This window comes from Fringilla coelebs (genome assembly GCF_963513975.1).
Source record: "Fringilla coelebs genome assembly, chromosome: 7".
Classification (NCBI taxonomy): domain Eukaryota; kingdom Metazoa; phylum Chordata; class Aves; order Passeriformes; family Fringillidae; genus Fringilla; species Fringilla coelebs.
This window is the reverse complement of record NC_140035.1, coordinates 9,140,880-9,168,720: the sequence shown is the minus strand read 5'-3', so window position 1 is coordinate 9,168,720 and position 27,841 is coordinate 9,140,880. Positions and strand designations below refer to the sequence as shown.

Below are 27,841 nucleotides of genomic sequence, written 5' to 3'. Positions count from 1 at the left end.
CCTTTTCTTTCCTCCCCTCAGGCTACTCCATGCTGCAGAGCAAAGAGGTGATCCCAGTGGCTGCCATCAGCCTCCTGCCCCCGCTGCTGGTGGCGGTGATGATCACGGTGATATTTTACCTCTGCCGCACGCAGAAGCGACGCAAGAGAGCCAAGGCGTGGGGTGGGAAACAGGGACAGCCCCCGGTGCTGCCGGAGCAGGGGAAGGCGACGGAGCGGGAGGAGAAGTTGTCAGTGCTGATGGACGAGAGCCCAGCCGGCACCAGCCCCGGCTGTGCCGGCAGCCGCCCCGCTGAGCTGCTCCCCATCGAGCTGGATGAGATGGTGGGCAAAGGGCAGTTCGCGGAGGTGTGGAGGGCCAAGCTGAGCCACAGCCGCTCGGGGCAGTACGAGACTGTGGCCGTGAAGATCTTCCCCTGCGAGGAGTACTCCTCCTGGAAGAACGAGAGCCAGATCTTCACCGACACCAGCCTCAGGCACGACAGCGTCCTGCAGTTCCTCACTGCCGAGGACCGGGGCACGGGGCCCCGCCGGGAGTACTGGCTCATCACCGCCTACCACAGCCGGGGCAACCTCAAGGACTACCTGTCCCACCACGTGCTGAGCTGGATGGACCTGCAGAAGATGGCCGGGTCTCTGGTGAGCGGGGTGGCCCACCTGCACAGCGACTACACCGCCTGCGGCCGCCCGAAGATCCCCATCGCGCACCGCGACATCAAGAGCACCAACGTGCTGGTGAAGAGCGAGCAGGAGTGCGTGCTCTGCGACTTCGGCATCGCCATCCGCCTCGACCCCTCCCTCACCGTGGATGACTTTGCCAACAGCGGGCAGGCGAGTATGACCCACCAGCCCTCTCTGGAGGAGCCTTCGCCAGCCACCCCCACGTCCCATGGCCAAAGTCCTCGCCCACCCCTGCTAATGCCTCTCTCCTCTCTGTGGCCAGGTGGGCACCGCCAGGTACATGGCCCCAGAGGTCCTGGAGTCCAGAGTGAACCTGGAGGACCTGGAGTCTTTCAAGCAGATGGATGTCTACTCCATGGCCCTTGTTTTGTGGGAAATGGCCTCCAGATGTGAAGTGGTAGGAGGTAGGAGCATCATACCCAGGTTACTGTGTGCCCTTTTGCTCTCTTACTCCCACATCCCAGCTGATGGCTCAAGACGTTACTTGGGGTGGCCCAGGTCTCTGCAGGGCTGCCAAGAGTTGGTGACAGATTCCTCTGCTCTGTGTGCCATGGCTTAAGGGGGGTGGCTCAGTGGTCAAGGAGCAGGACAAGACCCCATGGGGACATCTGGTCTAGCCCCTGCTCAAAACTGACTAGCTGCCAAGTCCCATGGAGCCTGTGCTGGTGATGCAAAGCAGAAAGAGCCAAAGGTGCCTTCCCTTCCTCAACCATTTTTTCCTTTAGACAACACCAGAGAGCTTATGTTGCAATGGGGACTCACAAAGGCCAGCCTCTGACAGTATGACATACTCTGCCACTTTCCAGAGCCATGTCCTGGCATCTACAATTGTGTGTAGCAAAACATTTCATTAACTTCCCTGGAGTTAGCCCCTGCCTGCCTTCTGCCTGTTCCCATTCCCCTTCCTTCCCTATCCCACCTACTCACAATACAAGCCCACAGAACTGCAGGAACCCTCAACCCTTGGCCACAAAGCTGCTCCAACTGCCCTGCAAGCCCCATGGTTGGCAGTGGGAGGCCCTTGCCTGGTTTGGATGCCCCATGCATCCTTTGTTCCCAGGCCATCTCTCCCTGCTCATATCTCACCTGCATTCACATCCAGATGGGAGCTGGCAGAAACCAGGGTGGGCTCTCACCTCTGCTGACCGCCAGTTTCTCCTTGGTCTTCCATGACATGGGGTAGCTCTTCTGGAAGGGCCATTTCTCCTCAAACCCATTGCCTGCCTGTAGCAGAAATCTGCAAATTCTCCTGTCATAGTCACCTCCCCCATCCTTCACCAGCACAGTACTTTCTGCCTGCTCAAATTGTCTCACCCAAAGACAAACCAGGTCCTTTGTACTGCATCTTTTGGCTTCGGGGAGGAGGTCAGATGGTTCCTCTGTGAAGAACCTCCATGTGAAAACCCAGCACTACGTTTCTGCGTTCGAACTCTCAATTGTTTCCAGATCTGCTTATTTTTTTGCAGACTGTTAAAAACAAATCCATTCTCATCCGGTGGGCCATACCAAAACAAAGCAGGGAATGCATAAGAAACATCCTGTAATGCTGCTGTTGCTTCCTTGCAGAGGTGAAGAATTATGAGCTGCCCTTTGGGTCGAAAGTCCAGGAGCAGCCTTGTGTGGACACCATGAGGGACATCGTGCTGCATGGCAGAGGCCGGCCCGAGATCCCAAGCAGCTGGCTGGTGCACCAGGTAAGCTGGGAGCAGCTGGTTCAGAAAAAAGCAACACACATTGTCCTTCCTCACTAAACCAGCCTAAAAAATTAAATTTCTAGTCAAAGAAAAAGTGGGCAGAACTCCTGCGATTTGCTTTCAGCTCCATTGTGGATGGCTGGGCCCACACAAGTCCCACTGGACTCATTTCCTTGTTGCACAAAAGCCACCAGCCATAGACACAGCAGAATGTGTTGATCAATAGCCATGATCAGGAAGTTGTGCATGGCAGGTGATGGGTTTCAGTCACACAGAGGATAACAGCAAAATGGAGCGCCCTGGGGCAGCTCTTCCCATGAAACAGTAAATCATTGGAGTCCACCCCACTTCTCCCCTTAGCACCTTGTCTGGAAGGCTCAGGAAACACACAGTCCCTCACACACAGCCATTCACAGCAGGGACAGAGGGGAGGGGAAGGGAGGCACATCCAGCCTTCTGCCTGGGTTTTTCAAGCTCAAAATTACCTTCAACATGAGAGAAATTTCCATTAGAATAAGGAAGAGCAAACCAGGAAGCATCTCCTTCATGTGGAACACTCAGGAAAAGCGAGTGAAGCTGAGAGCAGGGGCTCCACAAGGCTCAGGGCTTGTCAAGGGAAGTCTTTCACCAGACTTCAGAAGGTCTGAAAGCAAATGTGTCAGCACAGAGGGCATAACCCAGTGTTCTAGAACAGGAACATTTCATCAGTGACAAAATGTTCTCTGTTAAAACCACCCACAAGCACACCCAGAGCAACCAGCTACAGAAACAGAGCTCCCTCCTGGCCCTGACAGGCTCCTCTGCCCCAGGCCAGTGCCTTCTGCCACACACTAAGGACATGAGGGGTAACATGTATGCTGATTGTGACTTCCACATCTTGCCTGACTTTTGTACTTCTTGAATTTCACATGTCTTGTGGGAAAACACCATCTGCCGATCAACACTCCCATTCACCTGAAAATCAAGCAGGAACATCGAGCCTGCTGGCTTTCAGAGCCTTGCAGTGTTCAGTGCATCATTTTGCAATATCCACCCATAAAACACACTGTCTCTGCTCCCACTCTGCCCTGCTGGCACACAGAGGCAGGCTCTGCAAAAGGAAAGAGAATTTCTCAACCTTAGGAGGCCACATGTTCCCTACAAAGTCTCCTCTCAAAACCATGTTTGTCCAAAGACTCACAGCTGACCTGACTGACCAAAACTGCACACAGGATCAAATGAATCCATGGCTTCTGCAGGACCCCTGGGGATTTCATCAGCTGGTGAGTTCATTTCTGGAGCTCACCCAGCCTTTTTCATTGACAAAGGCAAATACAGGAACTTCAAGCAGCAGTGCCACATGTTTGAAGCTTTTGAGTATTCAGCTCAGACATTCACCTCACAGAGTCTCTGATAAACTTTGAAACCACAGAAAAAATATACAGAAGCTTGGGTTGTCAAAAATCACACTTTGATAGAGTGTGAGCATAAATGTGCCTTTGCCACACATTAAGGGAGGGTGAACTGCAGTCACCTCCCAGAAATAATGTCGCTGTAGATGGGTCAGTGTAGCAGGCAAACAGAGCAAGGCTTATAAGGTGGGAACTTTTATTGGACCATCTGATGGCCACTGGAGAGAGGAACAGAAAAGCCACATCATGTTGCTGAAAGTTTTTCTCTGATTAATTTCTGCTGGTCTAATAAACATCTCCTTACAAGCCTGGCTTCACTCACAACATTTTCTGGGCATTTTGCAACAGTTCTCCCTAGGATGAGGAATTGGGCAGCACCATCTGCTGGGAAGCAGCAGAAAGCCACAGGCTTGTGCCATTCCAGGGGTCCAGGCTGGCTTCCCGTGGGAGGAAGTGTTGGGTGACATCGAGAAAGGGTGACAAGTCACTCATCTGAATGGGCGGCACCGATAGATGCTCCCACCAATGACAACAAGTCATAAAAACTTCCACATTTCAACTGTCAGGATTGCTCTCAGTCAAGTGAAGAGCATGGTTTGATTTTCAGCAAGTGTCAGCACGAATTTCCCTGACAGGGCTGACTCACCCAACAGCAGCTTGAGGGCAACTGCTTGCAAGGCCCCACAACAAAGTCAGCTGAAGAAATTAATCCCCACTTTCCCAGATAACTTACAGACCCCTTAGGTGTGTGCTTCTACCTTGTTTCACACCCCAGCATATTAAAAAAAGGGGAAAAAAAAGGCTTTTTAGGCCAGGTAAATTCCTGAATCTGGTTCACAAAGCAGCTGAACAGACTGATGTCCTGGCACAACCAGAGGCTGATGCAGGATAGGAAGGAACAATGGAAGCTTAAGTCAATATTGCCACTGGTACAACTCAGCATCCTTTGGAATCTTAGAAAAACAGGTATCAAATATAAAAGCCAAACAAAGTTCATTTTGTAAGCCAAACAAGATGTTTCAGTTATACCATTCGAAAGAACATCATCACTACAAGACAAACTGCAAACAAATGTTATGATTTCAGGGAAAAATAAGTACAGAAAATCCTGCATGTCCTGTTTGAGAGCAGGATGACTTTAAAAGCTTCACCTAAGCTAGCTCATTTTTGCATGTAATCAATTACCCTCAAATCCTTTCAACTAAGCTAATAAATAAGTGACGTCAGAGGTGCTGAAACACACCATCTGTCAGTTTTGCTGTACAATCCTGTTCTCTCCAATCTGTGTCTATTATGGAAGACTTAGCACAATGAACCTTAGCAGAGAGCAGTGAGTTCTGAGTAAGGTGCAGAAGGGCAGATGGAACTGACCCTGTATCTCTGTAGGACTTGGATTTTCCTCTGAAAACTTTCCTATGAAACTTTAGGGTTCTCTTAATTGCAAATTTAAAAATACATAAAACCCACTGAAAACCACGAAGCTTTATTTAGAATAATGATTTTTCCACTGTGTTCCAACTTTAGTTGACAATGATGCCAAGAGCAATAGCACATGATGGAATTACATGGGCGAAGGAAGGTTCAACAAAGCTTCTGGTGCTAGCTGTGTTACTAGCTAAAGGGTGGGGGAAGCACCAGCTGAATGCTACCATTTATTTTGTTCCTAGGCCCAAAATATTGTGACTCTTTTCAGAGCCCTACACAATTGGACAAAAAAACCCCAGCTTTCTGGGAGATGTAAGCCCTGGAGCTGAGAGGAACTCCAGGTGCTCTGGAGTAAACTGGGAAGCACCTCAGCCCATTTCAACCAAAACACTGTTTGGTGATAAGAGAACAAGGCTCAGCTGCACACTGAAATGAGTGTTTGGCACAGCACACCCTTTCAGAATGCCACTAAAACAAAAAGTCAGATTTAAGAAATTATTCCCAAACCTGCCTTTGAAAACCCCCTCCCCAACCCCTCCCTCTGGGTGTAACAGGCAGGGTGCAGCTCAAACCCAGAGGCCTGAGCTCAGCCAGCAGCCTACAGATCCCTGTCCACACCCCTCCTGTCCCTCCTGATTTTAGGGCGCTCTGATCCAAATGGGCAAGGCTGAGACAGGAAATAAATACAGGCTGGAAGGAAACAGGCTCTAAGTCTCACAGCCAACACAAGCCAGTTTCCAGGGAGCATGTGGAATGCTTGGGAGCAGATGCTGTGAGAGCTGAGGCTGCTGCTCTAACACAAGCAGTGCCAGTGGAAGCATCAACCCTTCCACAACTTACCGAGGCTGATTCCTCTTGTGCTTAAGCTTGGCCAGAACCAGCCTTCATGCAGGAGGCTGTCAGAAGTGTGGTAAACCACTAAAACTGTGCTAGATCCTCTTCTTCCTGCCTCGTGATCCTAATTGCAGCCCCTCTGACTGCAGGGAATGCGCTTCCTGTGCGACACCATCACGGAGTGCTGGGACCACGACCCCGAGGCTCGGCTCACCGCCCACTGCGTGGCTGAGCGCTTCAACCTGATGGCACAGATGGATTGTGATGACATCCTCAACAACAACATGGACAACGAGGCCAGCAAAACAGCTTCTCCAGGTGGGGAGCTCCAGGACACTGATGGCAGCAGAAACATTCAGTGATGCAGCAGGCAGAAGTCCTCATCACGAGGAACGAGAGGATAAAGGAGAAGCATTTAGCTCATGGGGGAAAAAAAAACCACCTCACTGTTTTTCAAAATGGAACTAAGATCTAGTACATAAATTATTTATAAGATCTCTTTCCTCCCACAGATACAATGAACTGAGGAATCAATATTTTGGTTAAAGTGAAACATTATTATATGAACTGACTTTGTACTTACTTAAAATGTATAATGATGCAAAGCATTCCTTTTATTATTTTTTAAAATAATAATGTTTAATCTTTTATTAATAAGCAGCTGAATTCCACGTCTATCTTTTTTAAGTCCTTCCATATTGTCATCATTGAGTTTCTTGTCTAGCTTATTCTGCAGTGATTAAAACAATTTTCCTCTTTTTAATGGCCTACACATACACACACAAAATCTGTTGTAGCAGGGAAAAAAGACATCATGAGATGTACCACACCCTCTGTGGAAGAAATGCTGACATCCAAGAAAATCCCTCATGCAACACTGTCCAAAGATCCACAATAATCCAGTCTGTAAAAGCCTGATCCGATGGAACTCCAACATACCTTTCCTCACTGGGGAATTCCTGGGTTGATAGTTCAGGTGGGTGTGTGAAGCCTCTTTGAGAGAGAAAAAAGAAGTCACCAGTGTAGACATGGCTGCTTCACCCTAAAAATTTTCCATGCAGGTTATCTAGACAAGCCTTTCCCCCATCAGACCAGTTCCCAGCCACCTCTAGCCAGATCTGTGCCACAGTAACAGCATCAACACAGGGTTGTTGGCCAATTCCTCTGGAAACTCACACCCCCTGCTGGGTTACCCCACCTGGGGAAACAGGATCAGACTGAACTGGGACCTTTATCCCCACGATCACCAGATCAACCCAGACTGCCTCTACTCTGGACAGCAATCAAGGAAAGGCAAGTCACACCTCACTCTGAACCCTGGTACTGTGCAAATCCCTCCACTCTTGGGAACGAAGACCTCAGGTGCCCCTAAGTCCTGCAAACCCATACCTGACACCTACACAGAGGTGTATTTTTGGGATAACATCTGAGAAGAATACATTTCTTGCTGCCACACAGCTGCATGTATCAGCCCAGAAAGAGGGGAAGGGAGCAAACCATGCAACAGCCACAAGTTTTCCGCAGCTGAGGCTCCTCAGCGTGGAGCAGGGACACAGATCTGCAGGGCTGGTTTGGTTCTCTTCAGTGCTCAGCTATGACAGCACTAGCCCATATGAAAACCTTTTCTTCTCCAGCTATTGTTTCCATCTCCCTGGACTGTTTTTACAGCTGCTAAATTAAAAACCTAGAAACAAATTGTCTCTAAACACTTCAAATAAGGACAGAAGGGGAATGAATTAGGCTGCGCCAAACCTAAATAGCAAAAAATTTGCTTAGCTACCACTTATGCCATCTGCAACTATGACCACACCTGTCATTCTCACTAATCTTCACCTGGCTGCTACCTCCTTACAATTTTTCAGGTTAACCCTTTTCTCTTGAAGCACACCCTCCCCAGCTCCCCACAAATACATCTTTTCCAACCCACCTGATTTCAGCCTCATTTCTTTAATACATTAACCACATTGCTCTAGCACAAGAGAAACAGACCAGATGACAGCTTTTCTGTCATGGAGATAAAAAACTACAGGAACACACCAAACTCCCCCCCAGACTGTCCAATCTTGCCTTCCCATAGTATTTTGTGCAGAACTTCCATACCAAGTTCTGCACCGAGTTGTTTGGACACACTGATGAACTCATTCACTTGTTCTTTCAAGCTCAAAAGGATTTAAAAGACACTCTGACCTGTTCTTCCCACAGGTGACAAGGACAGAGGGGGATCAGCCTGTGCAAACTAGACATCGAAGGCTGCATCTCTGATTCTGGTGGCTGAAATCCAAATTCTCCTGGGAAGACAGACTTCATCCTAGGCTTGACAGTTCATACTATAAATATGCTGAAAAACTTTATCTTTTCCCCTACCCATGCCTAAAATCTTGAACAACCCAATTTGCATTGTGCATTTTTTTCATAAAACACAAATCCACCAGGATTACACACCTGAATGCCTGTGTTAAACAGGGCTCACTTGTTGCACTCTGTTTTCTATGAGCAGCAGCAGGCTGCACAGCACCTCTGAAGACAACCACTTATTTAAGATCCAAGATCTGTTTATGATTCAGGGAGCCTAAAACCACTGAGATGAATGAAAATTCTGCTCTTAACTTCAGTGGGGCCCAATCAAGCCAAGAAGACAGACGGTAACATAAGCCAATGTCCTACTTTGCCATGTTCCCTGTTGGAACACACTGTGGTTCCAGCAAGTATCTACACAGGAAGCAGCACTGAGCCCTTCCCTTTGCTCCAGAAGGTACAGGATAGAAACAACACCAGTTATGCAAAAGAATCAAATCTGGTCAGAGTTAAAAATACATCCATTACTCCGCAGGGTGTTTGCCATTCTCAGAAGAATCACAATTACAATTTAGGCTGGATATTCAGTGGCTAGATTTTTTCTTTTTAAATGGTTTTCAACTATGTACTTTGTTTCTGGAAGCAGAAATTTGCATAATAACTAAATCCATATCAGGAACCATTCCAGTTCTCATGATCACTTGAATAAAGGAATGCTTTACCTTCTTTATTCCTAGAAACATCCCCATGTTAAAAGAAATCACTTCATGTATTTTATCAAAGTATTTCTTCAGCATTAGGTCTATTTTTACACAATAAAATTAGTAACAGCTCTCTTAGTGAGAAACCACAAGCATACCAGATGAGGAAGGAAGAGAAATAACTTGACTAATAGTATTATATAAGGAACACAAATGGGTTTAAGGTCAACATGGGAGCTTTTCAGCCATCACCTTGACAAATCCCAAATCAAAATTTTAAGCTGAGTTTACTGACTGAGTTGTAAGTCTATATTTTAGTTAGCTTAAGTTTGATCCCTGGAGTGTGCTCAGCTGGAAAAGGTTTGGTTTTGCTCTGATCACTGCAATATTAAAAGCTGTGTCTTGCACCACAGCTTTTGCTGTTTGTGTGAAGCAAATGTGCCATGTGACACGGATAAAACAACCATGAAACGTATACAGTGCTAATCTGGTTCTCTACCAGCCCCATTTTGGTGCAGGTACTGATGAACCATGGAAGAATTTCACACATTGCCACCACAATTCCCACTCCAAATCCTGGAATTGGCCGAGGAGCCAAATGTGCCGCAGACCCAGAAACAAGGAGGAGCTAATCCCACTATTTTAATTTTTATTTTTATTCCCAGTTAAGCATGAAAATGCCCAATGGATATCCAAAACTATCACAACAAGATGGTTGTATAGAATATCACAAACAAGACAAGTAGGGCCTAAAACATTCTTCTGCTGGAGAATAGTTACCACTCAAGCACACAGTGCCAAAATATCCCACTTTTGGGACCAAAGAAAGCCCAGACAGATCTCCAGCATGAAAGAAAACAACCACCTACTCTTTCCTGGTCACCTGATCTCTAGGAAAGCAGACAAAACAAATGAATCATTTTGTAGCTTTATTATCCCCCCCCCCCTTCTCACAAATGGACTATGACTTGCATTGAGATCTCAGTGCATTTCACAGCAAAAAAAAAAAAAAAAGGTACAAGAGGATCAAAACAGTTGTGCATAAACCCAACTCTTATTTTTTTGCATGATTTTCAGTTTGTGTTGAAAGTTAACATGGTTATTTAAACCTTCTGATGCATTCTTACAATTGCATCTTCTCTAGGGAAAACATCTTACCAGATCACACAGTTGTGAGTTTTTATGATGCTGGATCAGGTGCAGCCATTGCCATGGCTGGGAAGTGGCAGATAATGTTATATACACTGATTGGAAGACTACATCAGAAGAAAAAACAGATTAAGGCACCACTGTTGGAAAAATTAAGGTAGCTTGTAGTTACAACAATAACGAAAGCCATAGTAAGTACTATTCTTAATTGCCAGCAATTCTTAGACTTCAATAAAATAGTTATAAAAAGGACAAAAAAAAAAAAAGGATGTTTGTACCTGAATACAGTTTCCTGATATCTGATTGCGTTTCAAATCAATACTCAGTCCTCAGCATAATCAGATGTTTGTTTGGGTTTTTTTATGGAAAGATGAAAAACCAGGACCTACAGTCCATGTATTCAAGGTCACATTTCACTGCTTTGTTCGGAACAACACCACAGGAGAAAAAACAAAACAACTCAAAGGACAGTTTGTAACACTGATACTTCATCTCTGAAACTATTAGATGGGCAGAGAAATTTAAATACAAAACTGTACGTTTTCTGGTCATTTTGAAAGCCTTAGTCCTCAGGAAGAGAAGCTGGAGGAGAAAAAACAGGCCAGATCTCATTATATTATAACTTGAGAAAAACCAGTCACTCAAAGAGATTTAATAAAATTAGAGTTGAAAAGTGTTCAAATTACTTTTCCAATTCAAGTCAACTATTTCAAGTATATTAAAACGTTTCAGAGGAAAAATTTCTCCATGGTTACACTTCTAATTGCTTTTATAAATCCATAAAAAAGAAAAGTAGTCTCTACATACATCCCATATTCCTCCAATGCATGCACGCGTTCTCTCCGAAGAAAAGGTCGTCATGATCCAGTTGCTTCTTAATACTGATTTCAGGCATATCTCCCAAACACCCTTCCAGTTTTTGCCAAGAAGGTTAATTACTGGGCATAAAAGCAGCAATTTTCTGTTGCTGTTGTCTACATGTGTACTGAGGAGGTTTCAGTGATTAAAGAGCTTGACACAGATTCCAAAAGAGTTCCTATGTCACTCTAAAATCCAACAGGCTTCTTCTCTCAGGCAGCTTTTGCAATCAGATCTGCTTGGAAGAATCTTACACAATGCAGATAAAATCTCTTGGATCATACAAAAAAACAAGTTGGTTGAATGTACCTGGCAGGTTTGTCTCTACCACTTGGATTTTTACCTTTTTTAAATAGCTTTAAAGTGCCCTAGTATAGTTATTTCTTTATGCTCATTTAAACTTGCACAATTACATAAAAAGGGGACACTCAGTGTGATTACTGTGTTCTGAGAGACAGAGGAAAAGGAGAGGAAAACCCGAAAACTCATCTTAAAGCAGCTTTTTTCTAGTTACTGTCTGTTTGTTGAGTTTGTGCGGCAGAGACAGTTTTCCAGAGGGGTTTATGGTAAACCCAGCCATCTCCCTGCAATTTAAAGAGAAAGCATGGTTATCATAAAGACACTGCCTTGGCAGAACTGCCTTCACACAACTATGAGACTGATGGCTGTGAACAGCAGAGGGACAGAGCTGGTATCTAACTCCTGCAGACTGAGGCACAGAGATCAGCACTGCAGGCTGCTCGCACACGTGCAGGCTCCTCCCAGCCCCCAGCCCTCTGGGAGCAGACTGCACTTGTAATTCACCCCGCCAAAAAGCCACTCTTCTCAACTGTGGGATCCAAATTACTTCAGAAGCCCAATAAGCAGCCAGCAGAGGGGCAGCTACCCGGGATTATTAGCTCTACCTGAGCCCAACTGCTTACCTGGAAATGCAGTGCTCAGGATCATGTTTACATGTTTTCTGAGTACATCTGTATCCCGGACTAGCAACAGAATTTCATCTTTTGCAAATCTAACAATACTAACAATACAACTATCTAACTTTGAGCTAATCATACTAACACAGCTTTAGAGAACAAAAACCTTCACAGGAGCTAGTCTGAACTTGATAAAACAAACCTGGAATACATCCAAGAGAAAGAAACCTTTTAGTCTATGCTCTAAACCCTTATTAGATCACAGCTATGGGAAGACGAGGGGGAATTACATTACTGCAGTGTAACAAATAAAGCTTTCACTGTAAGGAGAGTCTAAACTACTGCAGCATTAATTTTACTCAAGGAGAGTCTAAACTACTGCAGCATTAATTTTACTCTCCTGTTGCAAAGGTCTCTACACAAGTAAGTCTCATCACATGGATCACAAGAAAAGCCTATTCCAAAGTTATCATACCAGCATTCTCCAGTCCTCCTGGGGAGGCTGCACTTACCCTTGTTACAAGCCTTACTATATTATTACTACTATATTACTGAAGTACAGGTTAAGACACTGGACAAATAAGCTCTATCCAAAATGTAATGTAGAAGAACAAAAAAAGTGGTAAGTTGAGAATGAACTCGCATTCCTTCTTGCTAACAATAATATGTTGGGTACATAAACACACAACCTCAGCAACATTAGTACTACTGATTATTTTCATGGATTTACTGTTACAGTCTGCTCACATGTGTATACACAAAGCTATTTTCCATGTGCCATTGAGGAAGTGCTTGGTAAAAGAAACGGGACCAGAAAACTGGAAAACATTTTGATGAAAAATCCAAGCATTTACAAAGTGGAGAATGAAGTCACACCTTTACAGGCTTAGAATTCTTATTTCATCTTATTCCTATGGATCCCACAAAGCTAAACTCTAAAATCTAAGGTCAAATACTCTGTTCTGAAGGGACACAGACCCACACGTGCCCCTGCTTGCATAACAGCTCTGATTTTACCCTCATCAATAGCAGGTGACTGCTTGGAAGCTTACATCTTTAAGGAAGTATTTGGTACACCAAGGTGTTTCTGTTTCAGCACGCAGCCTCTCCTCGTTCCTCTGCCGTTCCTCCAGGGCTCGCTTGTGCTCCGTAGCCTTATCGATGTCTCCATCCCGCAGAGACTGTGTCACATGCTGCCACAGCCTCCTACAAAATAAACTGGTAACTGCACTGTTCCAAAGGCTTCCCAGGCAGCCACCTCAAACTGCAGGATCACTGTGGAACAGGAGCACTCTCTCCACTTACACATGACAAACCAGCCCAGGTCAGAGCACTGCAGTGCAGGTGAGGGCTCACAGCCAAGCCTTAGACCTACATCAGCAACTGGGAGCAGGTAGGAAGGGCTCTGAGGTTCTGGCAGTGCCAATCTAATGTCTGTTTGCAAACCCTTTAAAGCCACTATTGGAAGTGTTATTCAACAAGCAGCTTCTTGTGAGGATGTCAGGAGCTGCCCTGCTGTGTAGCTGATGGGTAAAAACAAAACTAATAGGGAGATTCTGTTCTCTGGTAAGCACTTTGTGAACTCAAAAAAAACCCCCTTTATTCATAAATAGGAGGAAAAATAAACAATAATGTGCCTGCACTGGGGTTTTGCACTTTCTCTTGATTTTTATTTTTAGAAAACATAAAAAAATGAGGATGCACTATACACAAATCAACATTTGCAGCTTTTCCTAAGGCACTCACCAGACTGCTTAGGACAAAAAGGGTCAGACAAGAGCAAACACATACTCTACCTAGACTCAAAGGGGCCTTGTTTCTCCAGGGGCCGGACTCGTTTTCTTGTCACGGAGAGCTTTGTCAAGTCCACATATTTGGTCTCCCCGTTGCTGTAGGTGAACTCAAGCACACTGTTCCACTCCCCCTGCACTCTGCACACCACCGTGTTCGTCACGTTCTGCTTCACTTCACCTGTGACTCTAGGAGAGAAATTTATTTTTAAAAAGCCATGGCTGAAGAAACCTGGGGACTATTCCTTGCATAATCACTCAATCCTGAATGAGTTTCCAACTTGGCACACTGCCTTGAAAAAGGTTAGTTATTTGAATTGCATTTGTGGGGAGGAGCTCAAAGAGCAAAGTGACTTTCACTCACTGCTCTAGTTCTCTCCATGTTACCCAGGAAACTCCATTTTTGGCTTCAGCTTGTTTCAAGCCTCTTGAGGAAATTGAAAATTAGAAAGAAACTAACACAGGCTGATAGAACAAGCAGTTGATAATTTCCACTTGAAGTATTACATCAGATACATAGCTCAGACTTAAAAAATTAAAACTAAACTTTCTAGCAAGAATATATCTCACTACCTGCTGGCACTTCATCTCACATCTTTACATTTCAACCTTCTCCTTATGTAGGTGGTCTCATTTTCACGCTGATCACACAAGCAGCAGACACACAAAGGCAGAAGCAAGGTAGGAAACTAGGAATCAGGAGAACTGCTTTTGTTCCCTGTCTCTTCCACAGAAACCTCTGCCAATAACAAGATAAGGAAAATGCCTTTCTAACGTGCAGTGTTTCATTCACAGTGTTGCATAATGCTCAAGTATCACCATAATTACACACACTGATGCATATTTTTCTTCTCACCTTCAAAACCTATACAAAGACCTCCTGACATCCACTTCATCCTGACCCAGTTTTTGAGCATTGCTTGGCAAGCAAATTGCCAGTCTCAAACAGAACTTTTCTCCTACAAACAAATAAAAGGGTCTGTGCACTATGCAAACCAGACTTGAGGCATTCACAAAGGACACTATCTCTAGCTCCAATTAAACTGCAGTTACCTGTACATAACCTCTAAAACTCACCACTTTCCAGCCCTCCCATGCTCACACAAAGCACAGGCTACATCTCCTTCCACACTTCCATTGTGTGCAGCTGAGGACAGCTAACTTGCACACATCAGCTTGCTCTGATGTCCTTTGAACTACTGCATCCCAGAGAGTGGAAAGCAGCACTTCTGTGCTCCCACCTTGCATGGTACCACACCCAGAGCAAATGGGAGTACAGGACACAAGTGCCACTTCCCTTCTTCCACACACACTGGTCACTTCCCACTGTGCCTGCACCTATCCATCCTCCCCAGCTGTAGCACCAAAATAGAGAAATTTATCTCTCAAGCAATGAAATGAGCATCACAGGTCAGACCTCCCAGCACAGGGATACTGGACGCCAGCCAAAGCAGACCTGCAGGAAATCTCCAGGGCAAGGGAGGGAAGGCTCACAGCCAGCTCACAGCAGGAGGCAGCTGGTAAGACTTCTGTCATACCATGGTCCAGCAGCTCAAAGCTAAATTAACCTCATGAGAAATGTCTTTAAAAAACCAGATTGATAAGTATATGCTGCTTACACAGTTTTCCATTACAAAAATTTAAGATTTGTTGGAAAAAACATGAGCAATAAAAGCACATTTATAATATCTTTTTCTCTGTGGAAGTTAAGAAGCACTAACAATTACTGAAAACAGCAGAAAGAGCAGCTGACAAGCAAGCAGCCTTAATTTTGTGCTGCTTCTTATCCTGTGACTTCCACAGCTCACCAAAGCTCTTACACATGGTGGGCTCCCTGTCCTCCTCCCAAGAGATCTCTGAAAGCCTGAATCCACAGGAGGTCAGACCCTGCAGTTACTTCTTCATAACTTTAACAGCTTGATTTTTTCCAAGCATTGTGCTGTAACAAGACAATACTGACATCCAGTATTTTAATATCATTCTCAAAATTACTGCCTCTTCTCAGCTGAAAGTAAACAAAGTAATATCCCTCACTACTGAGGTGCAGTACTGAACTGCTCCATTAAACTCTCTGTATTGCTCTGACACACAACCACTGCCAGCACTGCAGACCACAGTATCTGCCTGAACCTGTACTTGTGATAAAAAACTGCTGGCACTTATGTGTAATCTTGGCATGGCTGGTACATGTCTAGCTGTCCATTATCATTATCCTCTATTTCATCCAGCTAAAGAGATACAGGACCAAGGAGCAAACATCCAGCTAAGGCCTAAGAACAAGGGTCACTCTACAAAAAAATCCATACCATTGCCATAGCAACTCCTGTGCGCTCTGAGTAACCATGACAACACTGCTGCTTCCCATCAAGAGATTCTTTTGGCAATGTCCAATCATCACCATGTCAAATTTTCAATAGTTACAGTACCTTGAACAGATCTCTCTTTAAAAAGCCTCTGTATCTGTGACTAACTTGAGAGAGACAAATAACAGAACAGTTTCCAAATTAAATCACTGAAGTAAAAGTACATCCTCTAACTTATCTCTTATGACACAAGAGTAGCTATTGCAAAGTGGAAGATACATTGTGAGCCATGGAAAAAGCTTCAAATGATGTGTCACTTTCAAATAGCACCAAGTGAAACAGAACTACATGTAAGCTTCAGTTCTTCAAAAGTGAGATCAGTCTCATTTCAAACAAACAAAATGTTCTCACCGATGCAACTTGCCACCGTAGAAGGGCTTGGTATGAAAGTTAATGCTTGCAGAATACCCAGTTTTTGCACAGTTAATGTTGACTTTTCCTCCCAGCTCTACCCAAGGAACAGTTAAAATTGAGCGGGCATATGCACAGGGCAGAGAGAAGGTGTATTCTTCCCCGTGTTCCAGGAGATGTAAGACACCTGTGTGAAGAAATACAAGAATTTGTAAACCAGTACCATTTCAGAAAAGGCCAAACAAGTTGTTGAAACAAATAGTCAATATTACATCTGGGTACTTTTCCTCATAGCCCCTCATACAAAAAAAGAAAATTAAAAAACTCAAACAAGACTGACATTTATTAGATTCTAGATACAAACATTTTCCTGGAAGCACTAACTTGAGTAATGTGCATTTAAGTCTCTTTTGGAAAAAAGACATTTATCTCAATAACACTGTTCCATAAAATACAATCCCATGGTATGCACATACTTTTCAGTAGTGCATATAAGGGCTGGTCACTCTCTTACAGATGGTTCTGGAGCACAGCAAGACAAGACTTACACTGACAAAAGGAAACAACAAAAGAATTTCCTGAACTGCAGATCCTGAGGAAGGCTAATACTCCTGCTTTCCCTTTCTATAATACACCTTACTCAATCTGAAGGCAGGAAGCAGAGACAATTCTCCTTACTGCACCTCTCTGCCAAGATAAACCCAACTCCTTCCTGACAACAACCTTTGCAAGAAATGCCAAGTATCTCATTAAATACTACAATTTTTCTTTTGGTTTTAAGATTAGCTGGTTTGATTCCTATAAAGAAACCAGAAGGACAAGGTCTCCCTCTTACAATTACAAGAAAACAGACAACATCTAACTGCTGCCTGCCCCAGCCCACACCTCTAAAGCACAGTACCCCTAGGTGTCCGGCATCAGCACAAACAACATGGGAAATTCTGAAAAAAGTTCTGATTTGAGAAAGAGATATCAACTTCAGAAATCAGCTGTACAGCCAAAGATGTACCTTTCAGATACTCTGGCAATCCCTTGGTCATTCTCTTGTCCAGAGTGTAGTTTATATGGAAGTGCCTGGAATCCCCAGGTATTGGACAGAATACACAGGGGACACAGAGTGGGAGAGGCTGTCTCATCTTGTTCAGTAAATACTAATAACTAAAGGAAAATTACAACTTGAGGGCAGTTACCCTTCTCTGTCCCTAAAGGATCCAATATTTCTATTTAAAGAAAATCAAAATGTGCACAGGAATATTAAGTGCAATACACAGAAATGCAACAACACTTCCATCTAACAAATGTCTGCTGCAAATTAATTCGTAAGTATCAGTTTACATCACAGCAACTGACCTTTGGCTTAAAAGGCAATATTTAATTTCCAAATATAATCCCGATTTTTGGCAAAGCATAAACCTTTCTATTTTTTCCTCCCATATGAAAATTTGCTGTATACAGTGACAACTTGTATCTTTTAAAAATAATATAAAATTTGCCATAAAATTTGATATTTTAACAAACAAAATTGTTAAAATTTTATTTAACAATACCAACATTGCTAACAAATCTGTATTTTAACAGCCTTCTAAAATGAACAAAGGACAGAATTTACACTTACCCTCGCCAACCATCGTCACTCCTATTGACATCCCCAGGAATTTACTTTTTGTCCAGACGTGGGCATTGACACACATGTTCCTCTCCACACACTCAGCATAAAACCCTGAGACAGGGGGATGATGGGACACTTGCTCAGCCACGAATTTCACCGTGTAACAGTCCGGCTCCGCTTGCCCTTCCGGATCTTTGGGCAGAGCGACTTGCTCCGAGGGGGAGTGAGCAGAGGAGTTGGTGCCAGCATCGGTGGCCACGCTGCTCTTGGGCATCCTCCAGGAGCAGTGGAAGGTCTCCCCGATGATGGGGTTGTAGGGCTTCTTGGCAATGGCTCCCTTGCGGCCCTCGTGGAAGGAGGTGAGGTAATACTCCACGAAGCGGATCATCCTCTCCTCGGGGCTGCTGCCGTTCGTGATGGCCACAAAGAGATCGGGGTGCGACATGAAGTCCGCGTACATCTCCAGCAACGAGCGCTTCTCTAGAATGAATGTGGGAAGAACCACCTGAAAATACAAGGAAAGCCATAAGCCAAAAGCCTCTAGTAAGGAAAACAGAGACAGGTGTTTTATAAGAGAAGTCCTTGGCAGGAGGATTCTGTCCTGCTTGGGACACCGCACTTTCAGAGTGCACTTTCTTGTTCCTCTCGTAAGATGCAAGCAAAATACAGTGATCTGAAGTTCCAGAAAAGCAATTTACAAGGAGAAAAAAGCCCAGCAAGTACAAGTAGGACTAAAGAGATTGAAAGGAACTGAGCATCAGGTAAAAATACCCAAAACCATGAAAGAGCTGCAAAGAGATAATGTGCCCCATATACCTGTGAAAGAGAAAACAAGCACGAAGGAACTCAAACTACAGCAAAGAAGGTTCAGAGCAGAAGTTAGGCAAGGTATGGTCTAATGGAGAGGAAAGCTGGGAAGCTATGCCAGCTCTGGAGAGCTTGCAGAATCTCTCTCCACACAGCAACTAGGACAAGCATCCATGAGAAGGAGCATAGGATGGGTTGATCCTGTGCCTCTGAGCAGAGGTATTTTACACTTTCACAATTACATTCAACACAAACCAGCAACCCTCTCCTTTCTGAGCCACGAACAACCCCCTAGGGTGAAAGGCTGTGGATATCATCACTGTTTTCCTTCTCTGCAGTAGGAATGAGCCTCACAGAGCTAAACTACATAACTGACATAACTAATTGTTGTAAACAGCAACACAGAGTATCTCAACCATGGGATCAAGACAATACATTTAAATCTCTTTTTCAAAGAGAAAAAGCACAGACATAAGACTTAATAGACATTCAGGTTAAACTGAATACACTTGCCCTGCTGTTGCAACACTAACCTTGAGTATTAAGTGGCTTTTCACTTCAGTACCCTGATAATTGAGTCAAGTACAATTCTAGCAACTTCATTACCTGTTTTGAAGTCAGGTTTGTCCACTTCAGTGTTTGCCTCCTCTGAAATACACACATTTCTCTGTACACAGCCAAAAGTCACAACTGTGAGATGGGCTCAACAATTTATTTCAACTAAGAGCAAGAGATATCCTAAATCCAATCTTCAGTGTAAGTGAGAGAGGGACTTCATCAGATCCTCGTTAAGCAGCAGGGGTTTATGTCTGACCCACAGACAGCAGGGCCTGTTCAAACCATCTTTTCATTTTCCCTCCCAAGTTGTGAAATATATGCTGCACAATACAAGTGTTTCTAGGGGCTATGTAGCTAGTGCTCAAAAAACATAGGTTTAAAAAAACCCCATAATCCATAACTCTGAAATAGAGTGTTTTCCTCATTCCATGCTACTGTAAAATCCATTTTTTTTTTATTGCAAAGTCCCTAGTGCTTATGGCAAGAAGTCTTTACAAGAATGAATTGAACATAAGCTGGTAGCAGCCTGATTTTCCCAGATTTGCTGCCCAAGTTGTCTGACAGCACCTGAGTGTTAATTTTTCCAAGCTGCTTGCTTTTGAGATCTGCACCCAAGTGTTAAATCCAATTCCCTCCAGCGTAACTTTGTTCTTGCCTGCTTGTGAGCAAACACAGAAATGAGAATAATAGGAAAGAGGCTCAAACAGGCATCTAAAAGAGAGATGGGGGAACCAAAAGAAAACTTCTTTTCAGAAGCGGCATGGACACAGGTGTAGGGTTATACAAATTGTGTGAAAAAGCATTATCAAGATAGAAAAGAGATCATGGAAAGAAAGCAGAAAGAAAAATATGAGAAGGCTGAAAAAAACAGCATGAAAAGACTAAGGTTCAAACACTATAAGGAAGACAGGCCATTACAGGAAAGGCAACAGAAACACAGTAGAAAACACAAAGAGAAGGTAATAGAAAAGACAGAGTCAGTCCATTTCACTTAAACCTGTCTCAATCTGGGACACCAGATCATGGGACCTGATGTTGCTACTGGCCACAATTTCATACTAAACTCAATACTGTTCAATACAGGGGTTGAGTTTTAAATGATCCTTCAACTTTTACTTCAGCCAATTTTCACACTTCAGTTACTTACTCTTGTTAAGTCCATGCCAAGTTTCAGCTGAGACAAAAGATGCAAGATAACGCTGCGCTGCTCTTCCACTGCTCCTAGGTCATCTTCCTTATCATCACAGATATCCTCCAGCTCCTCATCTGGATTTATTTCTTCAGGTTCCTGGAATAAAAGCCATAAACTTTGCTCAAAGATATAACTGACCAGACAGTATTCAAAAAGGACTTAATATTGTATTTAACCGCCTATGTATGAAAAAAGACTAAATAAACCCCTGCAGAGAGCTACACAATGGAATCTACTCCCAAGATAAACAGCTGAAGAATTTGAATGGATATGAAGATAACTCAATGCAGATTCCATCTGAAGGATTCAGGCTCAGATTTCTCACCCTCTCTCATATGGGTCATGGAAAAAAAGGAAAAAAGCTTAAAAGAAATTCCTGTAAGTTTTGTGAGTTCACAGAATGTCAAGCATGTAACACATACACAGAAACAGCAAACCAAAAGCTAGCAGCAATTCCAACCACCTCAATAACCCCCTACACCTCCACACCACTTCAGCCTTTCCAGTGTTGCTCTCACTACCCCAAAGGCTGTATCAGACTGTAGTTCTGAGTTCCCTGACTACCATCATGCCTGGTAGCTACAAGCTGTGCTGCACAAGCATTATCATGTTGCAGTGAGTGCAAATATGTAACAGTGAAAGAAAAAAGTAACTTGGAGCAGCGTCAATAAAATAACAAAACTCCTTGCACACACGCTGCAAGTGCCTGTGTCTGTGTAACTAAAGCAGACTAGAAATTACATCTGCGCTGTTTTATCAACCACCACGGTGCAAGCAGAAAGTCAAACACTTCAGGCAGGAGGGATGCTGGCATTCCTAGGACTCTGAGCTTTATCCTCCTGGGACAAACAGCTGGAGGGAGGCAAAAGCAGAGGGGACAGGCACTGAATGCCATGGGAAGGCAGCAATTTGCCTTTGACCTAAGCAAAGCCTTTGTCCTGGAGCAGCTGCCCTGGCTCAAAGCAGGTTTATCAATACTCAGCCACCAAAAACAGGGGGCCAAGCCCTCAAACAGGGCTCAAATCCTGATGACAAGTGCAGCATCACATAGGTGACTCCTTTCCAAGAATGCTACGCTGTTCTGCTCCAAGAAGTAAGGGAGTTGAAAATACCTACAGGGAGTCATAACACCTGTCATATCTCAGATACATTAAGTACTCAAACTGTGACTGCCTTAATTACTGAAAGGAAGGAATTAAGTGATTTAGTTGAAAGCTCCTAGTTTTGTTTCATCTTTTCTTTTTTTAACTCATTAGAAACTACTCTGACCCATTTAAAAATCTGTAAACTATCGCAATTGAAAAAAATCCTTTCCATTTCAATTTTGCTCTAAGACAGCCCAGTGCTATTGCAGAGACATAAACCAGCACATTATCTTTTCACAGTTACACAGCCTCAGCCAAACAACTGTGTGAAACCAACTAGCATAAAGAGGATGTAATTATGATTTTCTAGCTTAGTTAGGAAAACATGTTCTTCTTCATAATCCCTGCTGGTTTTTTACTTCAGTGTTTTGCAATTCAAATCCATTTTGTCAGTTATAATGATACAGACTGTAGCTGAAAATGATACAGACTGTAACTGTATTTCAAATGCATTAAACCACCCTGCAGTCAAATGATGCGAGTTGCTCAGATTAAGAAAAACAGATGCAACAAGACCTAGAAAAGCAAGGCAAATGAAATAGCTGAAGACCAGCAATTTTGTCTTTTGTCTGCTTAGGCAGTTCTTCTTGGGCCTATTTTGAGAGTGTCACGAATTTTATTTAGGCAGTATTCCCTCACAGTTTATCTAAAACAAGTAAATAATGAAGTGCAAAAACCCTATTTCATTGCCTTGCACTATCACCCCAATTGGCTCCCTTCACTTGACAACAAGTTACATAAACCAGCAAAAATTTGTTGAATAAACAAGGTAGAGAGTTTCACTTACTGCAACAGTCCTCACTCCTCCTCCTACACAACTAACCCTAAGTATGAGAACAGCTGTTGTTAAATCACTTCCACATGATATGATTGAAACATTTACAGGTATTCCTCCAAGTAATTCCCCGCAGAAATGGGATGTCACATTACCTTACCCTTGTTAGCTGGCAGGGCTCTGCAATGGACTGCTCTTCTCTGACAGATGCTGGCTTGTTTATCTCTGCTGGGAAATTCTGAGCTGCTCCATTTTTGAAGTGGTTTGCCAGGGAGATCTTCGGTTCCAACCAACTGATTGTCGTTCCTGAAGCAAAGGAAAGTTTGCGCTGAAGCTTGCTCATCCTCTGCAAGGTCAGTAAATAGCAGTTTCCAACAATATAACTGTTTCTTGTGGAATAAGCCAAAAGCAGCCAATTCCTCCTGCAGCCAATGCCTCCAGCAGCCACTAAACAAAGGTGGTGCAATGAGACACCACCTTCGGTGATCATTAGCACAAACACTGGGATTGGCGAGCTGTAATACATGCAACTTGGACTGGAGAAACTAGTTGGTGTCATGAAAGGTGTAATCAGACACTACAGGAGGAGCCCAGTATCATGGGAATGTTAAGCAGCCCTTACACTTCTCTTTAGCTGGTACCAAAATTAAAAACAGCTTTCCACTTATCAGCTTCTAAAACCCAGCTCTGTTATAGACTAAAAAGACCCAAAGCAGAAGTTTTACTGCCACTGTTTTCTCTGGAGACGGTGCTTGTCTTTTCTCAGCTGCAGAGAAGGCAGGCACACACTGTTGAATAAATAATAGCTGTCAAAAAAAAAAAAAAAAAGAAAATACCAAACCTGCAGGGCTTGGAAAGCTATTACCCACCTGATGATTCCAGCATCTCTAGTTACTCCCAGTTAATTTATCAGAACGGGTCGGGTTCCTCATTAATAATACAAATGTTCCATTCTTTTTCAAAGGGCAATAAATGTACAGGTGATTCCAATCAGTTTTTACTGAAGAATACACAAACTGACAAACCATCTTGGCTGGGTTGCAAACACAGAAATTATCAGGAAACCTGAATTTCTACCACCAGAGAGCAGTTCCCTGTGCTATACTAAGACACCTATACTAAGGTGTCTGTTGTCTCTTCCCATATGATACACAATCCTTTATTTCCAGACCCCTGTTACCTGCAACTAGGTCACATCCACAACCAAAACAGGCAGAGTAAGCTTAATTCAAATAAACAGCAGCATTTCTACCAGGAAAATACAGGAAAAAAGTCCAGCTTTGCTATTTGAGACAAGACAACTTTTCCACAGCCAGGCAGCTTATTTTCAACATCCACTACATCATAAGAAACAAGAATTCCTGACCACACTAAACTAAATCTATTTAAAGAGAAGTTTCAAAGAAGTCAAAAAATAAGATGCTCAGAAGATGCTATCACACCTTTTTGAAAAGGTTTTCCTTGTCTTAAAAACCTCTCCATGACATCTGCTTTCTAAGCTGTAATTTTCAACATGCTAATCTCTAACTGCATGTTCTAGGCTGCATTTCATCCACACTCTGCCTCTGTATTAGCTTGAATTTACCCAACAGCCTCCCTTTAATATTTTCTATCAGCTACACCTAAAACAACCTTATTTATTACGTTTTCTGTCTATTTTTTGCTGTTAAGAGGGTATTTTTGAAAGATTTGAGCTACTACCTGTGTCTTAATCCTTGTGAATGGATGAGATACCACCTTAAGACTTCTCTTCCACTGGAACAGCATATACAAATCTGCTCTCAGCTATTTTGCATAGGCACAAGCCATTCTCCTACTTGTGACATCCTCCTCCCCTAGTCTTCACCAATTTCTTTTCAAGCAGTTGTCAGCACTTCCTCTCTGGCACAGTGTAGACCTCTTGAGTTTTCACTTCCCACATTTTTCTTCAAGAGTTGCAAATTGCTCTTGCACAAAAGCTAATAGGTGGAACTTTCTTGTTCATCTTTAAGTTTGTATTTCAGAACACACTTTGATGTGTTGGGGCAGTATTTTCAGTCTTCTGATTGCTTTCTTTTTTTGTTTGTTCGTTGGGTTTTTTTTTTTTTTTGTCATTTAACAATCTATAGCAAACTGGCACTCTTGCAGTATTTCTAGTCCTTGGTTTTTAAGTCTGTCTCCACCAGTTGAACCAGAAGTATCCCTCCTTAGTCAAGAGGAGAAATCTAAGCTAAATGGATTTAAAAATATATAATTTTTAAAAGTTCTTGGCAATCCTGGAAAGGAACAAATGTATTACAGTGTCTCGAGAAAGGCCACAGCAGGGGGGAGATGGAAGGCTGCAGAAAGACACATGCATTCTTTTAATGGTCTCTTTTTAACTCTGGCCCCAGTAATGCATCATCCAATCTGCTGATCCTCTCTTCTCCATCCATCTCCCCAGGATATCACTGAAAATCTTCAAGATTTGGACATGTTCAAGTAGTATTTTTAGATTCAGCCATAACAGGCAGATACCAGCTGAATAGCAGCCAGTGAATTAAAGCTTTTCCCTGCATGGTTTAAAAAATTAAAAACCTACATCACTTGTCAAAAAAAACCCAAACCAAAACTATCTTCTTAAGTTATTACAGCGGTGGTCATTGGACCCTACTTACATCCCCAGATACAAGTCAAAAAACCACCTTAGTAGTGCAAATGTGAAAATGCCAGAACTAAAATATTTCTGATGTGCATATCCCACAGTTATGCATCAACAGTGAAAAAATTCACAGAGAATAGAAGAGTTCTTTCAGCATAAGTTCAGAGTTCAGAGAAATATCTCAAGAGTTGCCATCCAGTTTTTTGGGTTTAAAATGAAATTTTGAACTGAAATACAGCAAAAAAATTTAATTTAATCTATTCACATATTCTCTTTTAATGCCTCTGGTGATTTCAGAATCACAAACACTTTTTATATCACTTTAATACTTTTGTGTTACATTTTTTTCATCTTGGAAGCTAAATTAATTGCAGCTCAGAAATAATATGCCGAGGCAAAGCAGGCACCACAAATATGTGAGGAATACGGGACAGATAAGGGGAGAGACAATTTATGTGGATCCTTTGTTAAATCTACTGATCTGTTGTGCAAGAGAAGCATTTGAAAATCCTATAAACCTCACAAAAAGCCACAAAGTAAACACATGAAAAAAGGCACAATAAGATGCAGAAGAATTTACAAACAACCACAGCCACATTCAATTCCATACACAGCACAGGAATCAGGCAGAACAGCAGAACAATTCCACTAAGCTCTTACTTGCATTGACGTGATCAATTGTGCAGACATGGCAACATATTTGTCTGCTGCCTGTGAATGCACATATTCCACACCCATGAGCAGTAGGGCTTAGCGCGTTTTTGTTTGTTTGTTGAGGTAGTCAGTTGTTTATTAGAAGAGATTTTCTATTTTTCCTAACTTTTAAGCAATTTTCAATTACTTACAAGTCCAATCTGGCCTCAGAATAGAATACAACACGTGTCCTTAGACCATGGTTTAGACTAAGGTGGTAACTCAAAACAAGAATACTGATATTTAAACAGTACTAGTAACAATCAGTGCAAATTTAGAGTTCTGTGTTTTAATGTTTAACTGGAAATGGAAGCTACACATATGGTAATACTAATAACAGGTATTCAGTGTGCAAAAAAATAATTTAAAAAGCATGACATTTGGCAGAGATGTAGTGGACACATTGCAGAATCTGCAATGCCATCAAATTCCCCCTCCACTATTACAATTATATCCCAAGGGCAGCCTTAGTGTTCAGGTGCCTTATGTAGTTTATTCTGTACAACAATTAGATGTTACATCTGTGCAGCTGCTGCCACAGACTTCCTGATAGAATAAATGATTAAAAAATATATATCCAACATGCACAGAGTTCCACCCAACACAAGCTGGAATCTAGAAAAATTCACAAGAAACCAGACAGTCAGCAGTTTCCTTTGCCCATGTGTTAGTGGAACGAACATTTCTGCAAGGAAGGGATTTATATTTGCTCCAGAGTTCTGCACTCTGTGAGCACCTATACCCACCTGCTGGTAAGGATCCCTTTTGTTGAGAAGCATGCTGTAACTGGAGAATATGGAAACAGTCATTTAAGCAGTTCATGGTTGCCATGGAAGTTGCTTTGAGCATCAATAGGTCTTGATCCAAGGATGTAAGGTGACCGGAGGCAGGAAGGCATTCTATGCTCCTGATCAAGTCTCTCTGCTGGCCCTCAGCCTGAGACATCATCTGTCAAACAAAACAGTCACTTATCAGGTGGTAGAAGTGTTGTGTGATACCTGTTCAGCTGTGCACACAGAGGATCTCAAATGGTTTTGGGACAATAATAAAACTACAAGGTAACAGATATATGTAAAATTAACTGTACTTTTTTCTCTTGACTATGAGAACTACTACTACTACAGTCACTAAATGCATGGTGAATCTGCTCACAAAAATACATGGCACTTTATTAACAACCAAAAGAATATCAAATATCAATATCTTTTTAAAAAGAAAGACAAAGATGAATTTGAACAAGACACTTGTTGCAGTAAATATCAAACACTTTCATGCCTAGTTTATAGGGATGGGGGTGAGAGGGGAATAGCAGGACTACAAATATATGAAAAATATTAAAGCTAATATCCTAAGGCATCACCCACATGCACTCTGTGTGAGAAGTAATTAAGCTCTGTGCTCTGCACAGTCTGGAATACGGTCTACTGTCTGTGGGTATCAAGGCTTTTTTCACTCCCTGCAAACAGAGGTACAGTACTTTACAAAGATCTGTAAACCTGTTTATGGTTTTGGCTCAAACCATAAACCACCACACTAATTATCACCATCTCAGCATTTACTTTGCAAGGAGGGAAGAAAAGCCAGCAGGATTTTCACCTTCATTCTGTGTTCAAGTTGCAGCTGTCCTGTCCTGTTGTCATTTTCCCCCTTGTTTTCCCCACTATCTCCTTTTCTCCTTCACACAGAACTCCACACACCTAAATCACAGAATCTGCCCACATGAGGTACAGGGGCAAAGCCTACCAGCCATCAAGCAGCATTTTCCTCTTTATACTCACAGAAACAAAATATTACCTGATTTTAAATCAGGGATGAGAGCAAACTCCTACACATGCTAGTCCCCTTTCTGAGGAGGAACAACAACCACTGCCCTGCAATCATTATGTGTTCTGGTAGTGAAGGTAAATGTAAGGACAGATTGATTTAGCAGAGCAGCAGAATTTCTTTAAAAAGCCTTTAAAGAAAGATGCATTTAACTGCTATGGCACTAGGTA

General features: G+C 43.0%; 2 protein-coding genes across 2 annotated transcripts in view; one reads left to right on the top strand and one right to left on the bottom strand.

Moving 5' to 3' along the window:
- LOC311155793 (TGF-beta receptor type-2-like) overlaps nt 1-6,590 on the top strand; it is a 30,238-nt gene extending 23,648 nt beyond the window's left edge. Inside the window, exons 4-7 of the mRNA XM_084209218.1 lie at nt 22-830; nt 943-1,084; nt 2,247-2,374; nt 6,174-6,590. Coding sequence (XP_084065344.1) covers nt 22-830; nt 943-1,084; nt 2,247-2,374; nt 6,174-6,386 — 1,292 coding nt within the window. The 3' untranslated portion in view covers nt 6,387-6,590. The remainder of the gene's footprint in view (nt 1-21; nt 831-942; nt 1,085-2,246; nt 2,375-6,173) is intronic.
- A 3,102-nt stretch (nt 6,591-9,692) lies between these two features.
- The window catches only part of OSBPL11 (oxysterol binding protein like 11), a 38,763-nt gene continuing 20,614 nt past the window's right edge, over nt 9,693-27,841 (bottom strand). The window contains exons 6-13 of the mRNA XM_084209202.1: nt 26,594-26,795; nt 22,695-22,840; nt 20,570-20,710; nt 18,064-18,562; nt 16,449-16,635; nt 13,741-13,923; nt 12,997-13,150; nt 9,693-11,611 (exon numbers count right to left, since the gene is read on the bottom strand). Of these exons, the coding sequence (XP_084065328.1) occupies nt 11,534-11,611; nt 12,997-13,150; nt 13,741-13,923; nt 16,449-16,635; nt 18,064-18,562; nt 20,570-20,710; nt 22,695-22,840; nt 26,594-26,795 (1,590 nt within the window). The 3' untranslated portion in view covers nt 9,693-11,533. The remainder of the gene's footprint in view (nt 11,612-12,996; nt 13,151-13,740; nt 13,924-16,448; nt 16,636-18,063; nt 18,563-20,569; nt 20,711-22,694; nt 22,841-26,593; nt 26,796-27,841) is intronic.